The sequence below is a fragment of the Cyprinodon tularosa genome, unplaced genomic scaffold (genome assembly GCF_016077235.1).
Source record: "Cyprinodon tularosa strain WSP-4 unplaced genomic scaffold, ASM1607723v1 ctg98, whole genome shotgun sequence".
NCBI lineage: Eukaryota > Metazoa > Chordata > Actinopteri > Cyprinodontiformes > Cyprinodontidae > Cyprinodon > Cyprinodon tularosa.
The window spans coordinates 3,832,592-3,846,763 of record NW_024039762.1 but is presented as its reverse complement, the minus strand read 5'-3'; the positions used below and the strand labels follow the sequence as shown (position 1 = coordinate 3,846,763).

Below are 14,172 nucleotides of genomic sequence, written 5' to 3'. Positions count from 1 at the left end.
TCCTGGTGAGAACCGGACTATCATGCCGCTGCAGGGCTCGAATTACAAACAGCTGAAGAGGAAAGCAGGGAAGAATAAAAACTGATAAGAGTGCGAGACGGCAGCCGAGGGAACGTCACTCTATACTGAGCTGTGGTGTCAGAATAGTTCATTGTCACTAAACTCCACAGACACTATCCCTGTTAGACCTTCATATGTTGGAGCAGCAGACCTTGAACTTTGAAGTGGCTGTTAAATTACCTGAAAGACAGCAGGAATAAATCAGCTGTTACATCTAAGCCCAAACTAGTTCTGGGTTAGACCATCAGCCTCCATCTTTAAATAGTTTTACTCTCCAAGAATTTGGAATCAAAGGCAATGATGTGCAGAGGCAGATTTTTCTGTAATAGCGGCATGAAGTTGCAGGACTAAGTAGCTTATCTGTGATCTGTTTACACTCCCTGTATCTCATCTTTTCTCTGCCAGCCATGTTTTGGCTTCAAGACTTTCCTTTTTTTTTTTTTTTTTCTTTTGGCCTACCATTATGTGATTCCAAATATTTTACTATAAACATGACAGAAGTATAACCACAAATCAGAAAACCCATACTGCTGCTTCCATAAAGTCACTGAAAGCTCTACATTTTTTATGAGGGTATCCTGTTACTTTGTTCTTGGACACATTTTTATCAACAAGGATTGGAGTTTATGCTTTAAATAAAATGATCCTTAGCATCTTTATTAATGGTTAATTTGAAGTAGTTGCGCCAGAAGAAGCTAATTAAACCTCAGAGCGTTTGTTTTCTAAAATATCTTTAATCAACTCTACATAGCTTTTCATTTTTAGTCATTCAATTTGATGCACCAGAGAAAACCAGCTAGATGATTAGTAAATCACAATTAAAAGATAAAAAATATTACTTCAAGATGTATTAAATTAATAAATGTATTTGACAGGGACAGTGCAATCCAGTCTAATAACAAACAGCGTTTGTTAATGATGAAATGCACAAAGGGTTTATGGCTAATGCTAATTTTCAACTCCTGTTCTATGTTGAAAATTTCTTCAGATTGAAATAAAAACCCACAGATTTAAGTCTTTCACACCCAAACAGACACAACTTTAGTAAAATACCCCATTTCGTATATATTTACTCATTCACTAAAACGTCCCTCTCTCACTCACACAGTGCTTTTTACAAAGGGGTTCAGCATTGGTTACTTTACTTTGAGGATATGGACTTTATTTCCTTTGGCAAAAACATTCCACAACTTTGCACCGTAGAACCTAAAATCTCTCTTAATATAATTTAAAAAAATGTAGATGCTAAGAAAATGTTAATCGAAACAACTATTCTATTTGTTGTTTTTTTTTTTTACTAAACATTTTGTTAGACGAAAATCAGCCGTAGTTATTGAATCAATGCGTTTTTTAAATCTTCCTCTCCTCTATGTCTGCAGATAATCCAGGACCGGGTGCTGGAGCACACCTCCAGAAGTAGCCTCATGTGGAATAGCCTTCCTGGGGGCCTCTTCACTCTGCCTCAGTACTCCACACATCTGGGAGACTTCCCCTTCTTCTACGCTAAGCTGGGTCAGTCAGTTTTTCTGCATCTAGTATCTGTAGTTCTGCTTATAACCAATAAACTCTGTGTTAGCACATTTTCACTTTTGACACAAACCCCAGAACACATGGAGGGCCAATCAGCAGAAACTGGCTGAAATATGAATCTAGGTGGAAATCAGTGGCCACAACCCAAAGAAAGCATTGAACTGGTCTAGAAATATAGGTTTTCCAGGGTAGATTTTAAATAATAGATGCTCATTTTAGTAACCTCAAATCTTCATAACTTGAGGCACTTCTCATGTTCATATCTGAGTGCTTCCATGTAAAGTTGATTGTGACTAGGGTTATTTTCATACTTCAATGGTCCCTCGCTCCTTTGAACCGATTCTTCTTTGAGCTTCATGTTCTGTTGACGTCTTAGCGGCAGCAACCAGAGACTTGGCCTAGATACACCTTGAAGCAATTTTGTTCATTCTCGAACCAAGTATTAATAAGAGACTGAACTGATTACACTAAATAAAATCAACAAAAACATATTTCAGTGTCATGACTCTAGCCAAATAGATTTTTCCTTATTTGCTTGCATAGCTTACTGTAGTTACAACTCTGTTGGTATGTTTAAAGATAAGCACATTAAAAGCTGCTAAGCCCCTTTAATAGTCTTACTTTAACCATGTGAGTTTGGGTTAACATGGACGGGAACTCCGTCTCTGTTGTAAAGCAGAACACATGGTAACAAATGGTGTCGTGTTCCCCGTCCCCGCAGGTATCAAGCCGTACCCAAAGTTTACAGCAATCATCCATGTGGTCACCCCGCTGGTCTCTCTGTCCCAGCCAGTGATGAAGCTGCTTGTGGCTGTGGCTAAATCCCAGTACTGTGCTCAGGTAAGGTCAGCTCTGGCTTTCTGATTTAAAGATCTCATTAAAAAAGGATCTTGTTGATGAAAGAGAGTCAAGAGAAGTCTGCTATTATATTAGGAAGCATCTCTCTGCTATGTTTGTAAAAAACAAGTGTGAATGAGCTGTGGTTAAACTCTAAAACCTCACTCAGTTAAAGACTTCCCAGTCTTTAACTGATTTCTGCTATTTCTCCAGCATCAGGAATTCAGGTTACTTTGCTTCAGCTCTAGGTTGGTGAGGCTTCAGAACATTTCCAGCTTCCCTTTGTTCTGGATGGTTTGACAGTTCTTAAAATAGAAATGTAGGTTCAGGTAGAAGTTAGTTCTGCCTTATTGGCAACAGGGTTGAAGTAATGGTTTGGATTGAACATCTATGTTAAGTAACATGCAAATTAAGGTGGTTTACGCTGCTCTTCCTTTTCAGGGCATTTGCATGATGACTAAGCTGTGATCCGTGTTTTTTTCCCCCATTCAGGTGATCGTTCTTTGGAACTGTGACAAGCCTCTTCCTGCCAAGCACCGCTGGCCCACAATCTCAGTCCCTTTTATTGTCATAGAGGGAGAAAGCATGGTAAAACTGCTAATAATCCTCTTCCTCTGTGTCCATCACTGCAGCGTTTTAGCAGTTTCTCTAGGAAATGTTTTTTTCTGGTCTGTTTAAGCATGTTTGACGTAATCCATCTCTGGGGTAGCTTTAGTCAGGTACATGTGTAAATCCACAAATAATGATCACACAATTTTTCTGTAGAGCACATGTCAACTGTTAGAATTTAATAGGAAGTATTGATTAGGTAATTATTTGACAACTGAAGCCTGCATGCTTCCAGCCATCAAAACTGGGCTTAATGAAGGTTGTAGGAGCAGATTATGAATTTCTGTATTCCAAGTGGTTTGGGTCACATGATCTGTCAGCTGTCTATATATGTATGATCAGGTGTTGATGAGGACAGGTGTGTTCCACCCAAAAGGGGGAAACAGTTTTTGACCACTACGCAATACTAACGTGACGCAATGCTACCGCTATTGAAGTGAAAGCTATGTGGATCCCTGAAACTATGTATACAGTGTTATTGTCAACAAGTTAAAGATATGATAATTATTGCAGAGTCATGGAAATAAATGGATTTCCTGCACTAACATCAAGGACGGCTCTCATTTCAATTTAGCAGCTAAGTAATCGGTGTGTCAACTTTACCCCGGTGTACCACCTCAGGGGCTTAAAGCTTTGGCTTAGCCTCTACAAAGGTCCTAAAAAGACCATAAAGTTCCTCTTTTAGATATTGTTAATTAAATTATGATATTTTCATTTCATGATGTCTGAAAAAGTACCAAATGAAAACACTGGAAAAGAGTCAGTTGTTTAACTGGTAATGAATTTTAGAACAGATAAGGAGGGCATAACCATTAGAAGCCACCTGTATGATAACTGCTATATTCTTTGATTGCTGCAATGCAAAAATCAAGGTTTTGTTGTTGATAACTGAGGAAAAACTGAGATGATTATTATTGTAACTTTATTAATTTTGCTTTATCTTTTTTTAAACACGCATTTCTGACTTTAAATCTAAATTTGTCAGCTGTCTGAGGACCTTTGGACTGAGCTGTAGATGAACAGATAATGATTTAGTTTAAATCAACATATTACATTAAATCAGCTTATTTGATGAAGACCCTGCTGACTGGTGGAATGGTCAAACATCTCCTTTATAGGCAGCAGCCTTGTACAGCATTATAGAAGTAATATTTGAATAACAAGGTTGTGCCAAATGTCAAAAGCAGGAAGAAGCCATATTTTTACCACTACCTTGTATTTTATTTTCCCTCAGTGAACAGCATTACTCAGCTCTTGTAAAACTGTTTCCCTGCAACTGAAACCAAAATTTATTTGAAGCTTCTTTGCATATCTTTTAATAGGGGTGTGAATAAATCATTCTGCAGCTGAAAGAAAATAATGAAACGGTTTACCAACTCTGCAGCCTTCACGTGCTTCCCTTTTTTGTTTGTTTTCTAACTCTGACCAGGTTATAAGCAGCCGCTTCCTTCCCTACGATACCATCCCCACTGATGCTGTGCTCAGTCTGGATGAAGACACGGTGCTTTCCACCACAGAGGTTAGTCTAGATGTTGAGAAATCTATGGATTCCTTCATAGCTGTAGTCTTACACCGTACATAAATGTGATCTGGACATAGGTGGACTTTGCCTTCACGGTGTGGCAGAGCTTCCCTGACCGCATCGTCGGCTACCCGGCCCGCAGCCACTTCTGGGACGGCAGCAAGGAGCGCTGGGGCTACACCTCCAAATGGACCAATGACTACTCCATGGTGCTGACCGGAGCCGCCATCTATCACAAGTACGGCCTGCTTTGTTTTTCTTTTCCGCCGATGCTGGTTGGACTGTCCCTGCCTCCTAAACGCTCCATTGTTCTCTGTGTCACACCTCTCCCACAGATATTACCACTACTTGTACACCACCTACCTTCCAGCCAGTCTGCGGACAATGGTGGACCAGATGTCCAACTGCGAAGACATTCTTATGAATTTCCTTGTTTCAGCAGTGACTAAGCTACCACCCATTAAGGTCACACAAAAGAAACAATACAAGGAAACCATGATGGGCCAGGTGAGGCACACGATTTAGCTGGGATTGGTGTTTATATGAAGCAGGCAGGAGAAATGAGGCGGATTTATTTGGATCTACCCATTCAGGCATTACTAATAGTGCTGTCTGCTGTAGAGGCGTACAGCTATCTGGCACATTAGACTAAATGCCAAATGGTGTTTGGGTTCAGCAGAATAAGGACAGTGGGGTTATTTGTAAATTGCAAGCGAAATCTGTTTGCCGCTAACATGGCCTGGTTGATGCTTTGCTGTAAAAGGTCACAGTAATGGACAATACATTATTCATTTAGTTGTTTTCTTCCTCTCTACTCTGCCGAACTCACTTGTTTACTCCGTCTCTTTTCTTCTCCCCCCCGATCTGCTCTCTCTCTCTCATCCCAGAGCTCCAGAGCGTCCCGCTGGGCCGACCCGGACCATTTCGCTCAGCGTCAGACCTGCATGAACAAGTTTGCCAACTGGTTTGGCACCATGCCTCTGGTCCACTCGCAGATGAGGTTGGACCCGGTCCTGTTCAAAGACCAGGTGTCGATACTGAGGAAGAAGTACAGGGAAATCGAGAGGCTATAGCCGTGCTGAGCCCCCTGTGCTCTGTGGACACAACGGCTGTGGAGCGAGTCGGGGGCTGACCGTACGGCATCATGGATGGATCTGTGGGTGAGAGGTGAAGACACTGAAGCAAACATGAAGGACCTATTTTTCTGTCTCCTCGGGTTCTCCTCTCCACTCCTGCTGTCTTGTGGACCGATGCTGGACAGCAGTGCTCTCTGTGGATCCATCCTGACTGCACCTGAACAGTTAAATCAGCTCACGCCATCAGAAATGATTGCTTTGCTGCAAAAATGTCCCAACGTCAACAAAACCCACTGGACGGGACACTTCTCTGTCTGTACACTATGCACAGATCTGTGAACATTTTTGCTGACACGATATTAATAACTACGAAGATGATAACACTATTTTGGATTGTGTTTAACTATTTTTTTATACTGTGTACAAATGGCCAGCATGACTCTGTGTCTCTCTATTGTCTTAAAGAAGGAGGGATAAAGAAAATCCCCTCGGAGCCCCAGAGCTGGGTGGTGATTGTTGATCTGACAGTGCCTCAGCATTTATCAAAAGGTGTTTGGTTCTGAGATTCTGACAAATAGAAGACTGGGGGCAGATTCTGCCCCTTGATAGCGCTGCTTTTTTTTTGTCTTTTATCATTATCTGTTTTTTTTCCCATGTAACTGATAATATGCTGCATTTCCCAGTTCAGCACAGAGAGATAAGAATGTTTCAATGCAGTCGAACAAACACAATTGTCTGTGTGCCATTCTGAACAACTCCTCCCCTAAAGCCAACATGCTCAGATAAACATGTTGATTGATGCCCCTCGGCAATGCAGTAAGGTTGTTTCATTTCTGTTCTCTTCATTCCTAATGACTCAAATTAAATAACGGAACTGGTTAGAAACATGTTAGCCTGAGTAATATGTAAGCCTTCATGTGTTTTGCCTTGAAAGGAGGCTGAGCTTACTAACCAGACAAAATTGGGGCTTCTTGAATCAAATCCACTGTGAAATCTATTGAACTTTTTCTTTTTTTTTTTGGTTAGGGTTAGCGACAGATCTTAGTTTTTCGTCATTGTCTGAATGCAGTAAACCCAGTTTCCATTTGCCAAGTGACAGATCTGGCTGTTGCTAAAGGAACAAGCACCTAACATGGGGAATCAGCTTCTGCAGGCTGTTCACCAGCTTCAGGTGAATAAAAGAGGCTTCTGTTTTTAGTTTTGATAAGATGAATGAAGAGCTTCTGTAGTTTTTTAGCTACATTTGGGTCGCACTACAGAGCCAGCTTGTTGGACCTAAAGCTATCCACAGAGGCTTCTGCCAAACGTTGGGGGGAGATGGAGTTGTTTTTATGCTGCTGGTTTATTAGGTTAACTCAATTATAATCAGTTCACTTAACGGTCTTGTTCTGTATCTTTTTCTTTAAAATTTCATATCATTATCAGAGATCTAACTGCTGAGGTTTAATCAGGAGCTGTCGACGTGAAGCAGGAACTGGGATCTACCAGCAGCTCCTCCAACTCCTCCTGTCCGATGAAGGAGATGGTTGCTTTAGTGAGCTCATTCACTGACCCCCTTTATGTGCCATTTGTTTCCATCTTCCCATCTGCAGTAGGGAATGTCATACCTTCCCTTCTTCGTTATGTTTTTTCTTGCTGGAATTTGAGCGAAAACGAAGGAAAATATTTTTTTTTTTTTATGTTTGCTCCACAGAGGAGAGTGCTTTGTCACTGCCCTCTGAGAAAGTCATCAGCTGAGTAAACGGGACAATGGAATCAGATCTGTTTTAAAAATGAATATGTGCAATATTTTCTTTTCCTGTGTGTTGATGTTTCAGAGGATGATGGTTATAGATCAATGTGCCTTCAGGGGAAAAAAAAAAGTACACTTCAGATTTTTATTTTTCATCAGAACATGGTCCTATTATCATTCTTTGGTTGCTTTCTGTTAGCCAATGGTTCTTTTAATGATTCAACACTATCATCTTGATTTACAGTCAAACATTTTTAAATGCTGTCTCTGGTTTCCCTTTTTTTCTGGAAGGTTTGTTGTGGTCTCGTTTCACCCATCTCCACTTACTGCCTTGTGTTAGGTTGTGAAGTTCCACCCCCTCCTTTGTGTTTGCCACAGCTGTAGTACTTTTACGGATTTGTCTCAGACACATCTGACAGGATTGTCTCTAAAATGAACCTGCCTGCTTCTATCACTCTCTTCAGCACCGCCACACCTTTGTTTTGTTCAGATGGAAAGATGGTGAAAGAAATCATGGTTTTGTTAATTAATTTTATAAAACAAATTGAAACAATCGTCAAATAAAAATATTTGGTATAAACGAACCTGTTCTGCAATTCTAATTTCTTTTTCTTTTTTTTCTTTTTTTACAGTGAATTGGGGACTAAGTGTCTGTTATTTACCAGGCCTTACCAAATTAAAGTGCAGCCTCATATATTAAGATTTATGATAGTGACGGGAAGTACAGCATTGTTCTGCTGTAGGAGAATGGTTTAGGAGCATTTTTTTTTTTGAAAGGATAGTTAAGTTTTTTTTTTTTTTAGATGTGTGGAAAACAGATTGGATAAGATAAATGTATTAAAAAAATATATATTTATACTAGATATACACTAGTTTTTTTTCTGATCCAATTCAAAACGGATACCTGGGCTCAGCTTATTGGCCGATATCGATTCGATTCAACTGTTAAATGAATGAACCATATATCTTGCCTTGTGAGTGAAGGCTTTAGCCTTGCCATTATTGTTTAAAAAGGTAACAATATGGACATAAATGAACTTTATAACATTTATTAGCAAATAAACAACCGAAATAACAGCTCCATGTAAAGTGCACAGGATTTGATCTCTGAAATCCGATCCAGGTATCTTATCACTGCATCTCTTATACATATTTGTCCAATTTTACATATCAATTGGCTGCAGAAACCACGCAAGTAAAAAATCAACTTAAGACCTCAGAGATTTCCTTCGATCTGATGAGTGGACACGCCATGCAGAGTAAACACTGCTATCATCCTCATCCTTGACTGGCAGGCTGGGCAAGGAGAACATCAGAGAAGCAGCCAAGAAGCTAATAGTAACTTAGGAGGAGCCACAGGGTTTCAGAACTGGGGTTGATAGATTGACCAGGTTAACTTTTAGTCGACCTAAAAACAAATCCTGCTTGGATAAGAAAGCTCTAAGAAGTCCAGCTTGCTGTTCAGAACTCGGCATATATGGGAACGAAAACTGTGGTCGTGTGAGCTTTTTGACAAACACGGAAAACTGCATTTTGTGGAAAGTTGACACTAATTGCTATTGACACATCTCACATAATGAAAGATGGCAGCATTGTTCTGTTAGGATGCTTCCCTCTGCAGGGAAAGATAAATCAGTTAATGGGGAGATTATTGGAGCTAAATACATGACAATCCTGGGGAGGGAAATCATTTTAAGCTTGAAACAGGTGATTGTTCCAACAGGATGAGGACCCTAAATATACTGCCAAAGTTTTCAGTCAAAATGTGTTTAAAAACCTGTGTAAGATTAAAAAAAACATTTCTGTTCACTGACACGCCCTCCTGGTGGCGGCACTTTAAACGTCTTCTGTAGAACGCTGAACAGATATTTTAATCCTTGGAAATCCAAGGCTGTTAAAATAAAAAAAACAGTGAAAAATGTGGATTTGAATACAGAGGCAGGTTTTGATTGAACATTTTTTATGCATTACTACTTTTTGTTGAATAAAATGCAGTGACAGAATGTGGATAGGTTTTAAAGACAAATAGTTTTGCAAAAAGCTTAAGCTGCTGCAGAATCAACATATTGCATATGGCTAGATACTGCCTGTTCCCTTTCTAAGCTGCAGGCAACCTTTTTTTCAGTTATTCCAAAAATGATATTCTTATATATATGCACGGCACCCACTGAGCAAGATGCAAGCTAAGTAATACTTTTAGCCTCCTTTTTGTATGAACTTCAGCCTATGCAGGGGATCTGCCGTCTTTACATAATTCTCTGTCAGGTTGATTGGTTTCGACACGCTGCATGAATAACAGCATCTACATAGGATGATCCCGTGGTGCAAACTCAGCTGGAGGAAACACTACAGGAGGAATTGCTGCAGCTAGAAGAAACACACAGGAAGCCACCTAACTGAGAAAAAAATCTTTCCTAATAAATTTGTAAGAATTTCCAAGCGGGATCGACTAGTTTCATGTTGAAAGTAGACAGAATCTGGTCCATTTCACAGAAAAAGTCGTTTTAGATGGAAGGTTAATGGAAATGTAATTCTTTGATAAACCAATCTGCCACAAGTCAGATATTGCAGAGTTTCATTGGACCCTAAGGGCTTATCTCTTTACAATCTGTCCTGATTAAATAGAATGCAAATGAGCTAATCCCATTGATGAGATGTGTATCTGCTGTGGAGATGGATCAGCGCATGCACACTGTCAGGACTCTCCCCTGCTGTCAGATTAAACTCTCTGACTCAGGGGGGGTTTAAACTTGAGAACACCCTCTCTCCCTTTCTGTCATCGTCTTTATCAGATATCATCACAGCATATAAAGTGAATTTTTTTTTAAGATAAACTTCAGCTTTGGGGGAGAACTTTGTTGTGCTTTAGCAACTCCACGCCGCATTGATCCGTATCAAAAAGCTGTTTTCTTATTCCGTTGGAAATGTTTTCAGCATGGCGTCTCTCTTTTTTTGAATTAAACCTCACTTAAAACACTGCAGCAACAGACAGAATGCATGATCAGTTAGTCTAAAGCCACATATTGAGACACAGAGAGGTTTCTCACATTCTAACACTCATCAGAAAGAAACCTCCCTTGATACTTTCTCTCCACATCTTACAATGTTCCAGCCACATTCCTGAATGCATATTATCAAGATTTGGATGAGACAGACCAACGCTAAATGAAGTAGAAGAAAAAAGGATGCATCGAGTACCTGTGTGCGATTTAATCTCTGCGTGCATGCAGCTGTTCTGTGAAGGCCTCAGAAGATTGTCAGAGAACATTAGTGAACATGGTGTTTTTCTTCATACAGATGTGGAGATTATTACATATGTCTGCTTTGATATGTAGAGATAATCAGGCCTTCTGACTAACTGAGGCATGCCAAAGATTAGTCGCCTAAAGCAGGAATGCATCTGCAATGCACCGGCTGCTTCCTCTAAGGCTGTGTAATATTATCCTTTACATGATAACTGCAACTTGCTTTCAAGATAAAATCCCCCCGTTTAACAGATGGGAGAAAGAAAATGCTGCCAGCAACTAGATCTTGGCTAAACACAGGAGTCTATTAAAATAAATTGAAAAGCATACTGAGTAGTACATTAGACTTCTTAACCTAAGGAATGTGATTTAATACTTAGCTGTATGAGGTCTTTTTTTGGCAGCAGACAGTAATTCAGCCTTTATCAATATTGCATTATTCTCATAGGTAGTCATGATAAAATGTGTATGAAGAGTATTAAAGATGCATAAATAAGGATTTGATGCAGACACTGATGCATCTATTAATGCCTACTTTAAGTGTTATCTCACTAGGACATTTTTTTATGGTTCCACAGAAAATCCACTTGGTCCCTTTTAACACACACTCCATGATAGAACATGACTGCGAACATCTGGGGCTGCAGGGATGTTCACTGGAAATGACTTATTGTCTAAATCTGTCATATACTGATGTGTAAGAACCAAATTTACCATATTGCTACCTCATTATCTATCTTGCACAGTGACAACGAGCTCCGTGGCTCGTAAATTATAAACAAGCTCAACTGGCAGCAGTTGCACTGCAACAGATGCCCATGAGACAAATCCGCTTTTCTGTGTACCCATTTCGCAATTTGTTTGTAGATGAGTCACTCTGTCTGTCAGGCATATTTCTCATCTCTGTCTCTAATATAAAGCTGGGAAATTGCTTTTTGAGGCTTTTTGTTGCATGCATAGGCTGTGGTCACTTCACATTGATACTGTCTTAGAAAAAATACAGAATTTCTCTGTTAATTGCTACCAATTGTCATATATGGGGTTTTTATTAGCTTCTTGTTAAGGCTTTTTTGAATTTAATAACATTAAAAGGGAAACATAAGTGAAATACTTTATTTAAAAGGAAGCTTAAAGGGCCTTTGTCACTCAATTACTCATGTTTTGCCATTTGACATATCATGACCAAACTCTAAATTATGAAACTCAAAGCTGGAACTAGGAAATTCAGTAGGGCTATGTCATATTTTAGTAGCTAAATAAGTTCATAAAAATGTCCATACATACATGAATTAAAGAATACAAACAGATGTTAAACAATTTTTTCCATAATATAGTACATGCAAACCATTTCCAAAAAGAAAAATAATACTAGAATCTTTTTTTGTAATATAATTCAAAGGCCTGCGATAGATTGGTGGCCTGTCCAGGGTGTACCCCGCCTCTCGCCCATTGACAGCCGGAGATAGGCACAAGCCCCACCGTGACCCCGCTTGTTATAAGCATGTTGGAAAATGGATGGATGGATAATTCAAAGGCGTATTTGATTATTTAGATGTTTCTAATTTAGGTATATCGGGTTCATGTTATACATCACACCATGACTTTATGATAATAAGGCCTTTACCGCCAAAGTTAATAAACAAGAAAAAACGTCTTTAAACTGTATGATTGGTCTCCAGTTTACCAATCATTTGTTATGGTCTGTTTGATCTGACATGATCACATTTTAAATAGTTAAGAAAATGGACTTTAGCACAGGGATCTAAAAATAACCTAAATCTAAGTGATTATTATAAAGGTTAGCAGTAACTAGTTACATTTACAAGGTTACATTTACTTTAGTAGTATTTTGACAAAAACGATTGTTAGGAATAGTTGTCCTGTATGATTTTTTACCTTACAGAAACCATTAAACTAAAAATTTTATTATTTTCCTGTACACAGGCTTTTTTATGTTCCTGCTACCTGCAGATCCTTCTATGACAAAGGTTTCAATATAATATATTGTATAAGGTGTATATATTGGCAATGCAATTAGCTCACCTGGACTACTTTGCATTGAAAAAAAAAATTATTCTGAGAATTGTTTCTTCTGCCTGAGTTATTCATTTTCTTATTTTTTCCACTTGTGTATTAATTGTTCTATTGTGGTCTTTAAAACACCAGAATTTACACATATGTTTTTCATCTGACTGATAACTTTCTTTTTTATAGAGGATCACATCACTTACCACGTGTACCTAAATATATATTTCCCAACTATTTTTCACTCTTACTTGAGTAATTTATTGGACAATTATTGTTATTATTATTTTTTATTTATTTATTTAATTGAGAAAATATTAATATAGTGCAACTTCAGTATAATTTTTGGGCACTCTGGATACCTCTAATTGAATACAATGAACATATAACTCCTATCATTAATTTTAAAATGTATATATTTGATGCATTAATTACACATGGAAATGTTCAGCAATGTTTTGGATGATTTAAATAATGTATTACATTTATATTAAATTCTTAATTATTCATAAATGATAATACAACATATATTTATGTATTGTACCATTGCACTTTTATTTGATAAATCATTCACTTATTAAATAAAAAACAATTTACCATAAATATACTACTGTACATGATCAGTCATCGATATTGATTTTATAATATCAGACAGGTATTTGGTGGTTAAATACTACTACTATTCATATCAGAGCAATATATATAAAAAAAAGACATGGTTTATGCAGATTCTATTGTCATGTTATTCCTGCGGTAGGCTTTAGCGCCCCCTATCAGCCGTCGCCGCGCACAGCAGGAAGCCGTCTCTGACTCCTCCCCTCCGCCGTTTTTTGACTGTAAACATCCTGCCGATTTTAAAAGGACAGCGCTGAGCGGGAGGAAGGCGGCTGGCGCCATCTTGGCTGTTTTAATGAGTACAACAGGGGAGAGCTCGCTGGGAGAAATAACCTAATCTTTGTGATTTCACCCTTACCTCTTGGTAAGTGTGCCTGCAGCAGATATATTTAGGCACCGGTCTGGGTGTTTTAGGTCACCAAACCGGCATGCATGCTGGAGTTTGTTAGCTGCGGCCTTCGTTGTATGAAGAGCCGTTGGACATCTGCTAACGACAGCGTTGGGCTTATGAAGAAGAGCTGAAAAGTGTGAGCAACGAGCTGCGCTCTTTTCTGATAACCGCATAGTTTTATGGAGTTTGTAATTTTTAAAATAGCTGTAGGAAGGTCTCAGATAAAAGCATTTATTTCAAACTTCCAACGGCTGTATAATCAAGCTCGCGGCGTCGTTCCTCCTTTTGTAGTTAGCTGTCGGCTAAATTGGTTCGTCCCACTTGATGGCGCCGACTATTTACTGGTTTCCCCCTCCCTTTCGCGCTTTTTAGTAGTATTATATGATTCAGTTATTACAAAGTCACTTAAATTTATTTTCTGAGTTTATATGTCTGTCCTTCTGGTAAAATAAAAAGTTAGCGTTTGGTTCGTGGTAGAAAGTTTAATGTGCTTTAAGCCAGGTAAAAGTTCAAATTTGTGCCCCACTCGA

General features: G+C 38.8%; 1 protein-coding gene across 1 annotated transcript in view; it reads left to right on the top strand.

The window, feature by feature from the left end:
* The window catches only part of LOC119777081 (exostosin-1b-like), a 35,693-nt gene extending 27,746 nt beyond the window's left edge, over positions 1-7,947 (top strand). The window contains exons 5-11 of the mRNA XM_038275855.1: positions 1,440-1,572; positions 2,312-2,430; positions 2,920-3,015; positions 4,466-4,555; positions 4,636-4,796; positions 4,894-5,065; positions 5,446-7,947. Coding sequence (XP_038131783.1) covers positions 1,440-1,572; positions 2,312-2,430; positions 2,920-3,015; positions 4,466-4,555; positions 4,636-4,796; positions 4,894-5,065; positions 5,446-5,631 — 957 coding nt within the window. The 3' untranslated portion in view covers positions 5,632-7,947. The remainder of the gene's footprint in view (positions 1-1,439; positions 1,573-2,311; positions 2,431-2,919; positions 3,016-4,465; positions 4,556-4,635; positions 4,797-4,893; positions 5,066-5,445) is intronic.
* Positions 7,948-14,172: the final 6,225 nt, after the last annotated feature.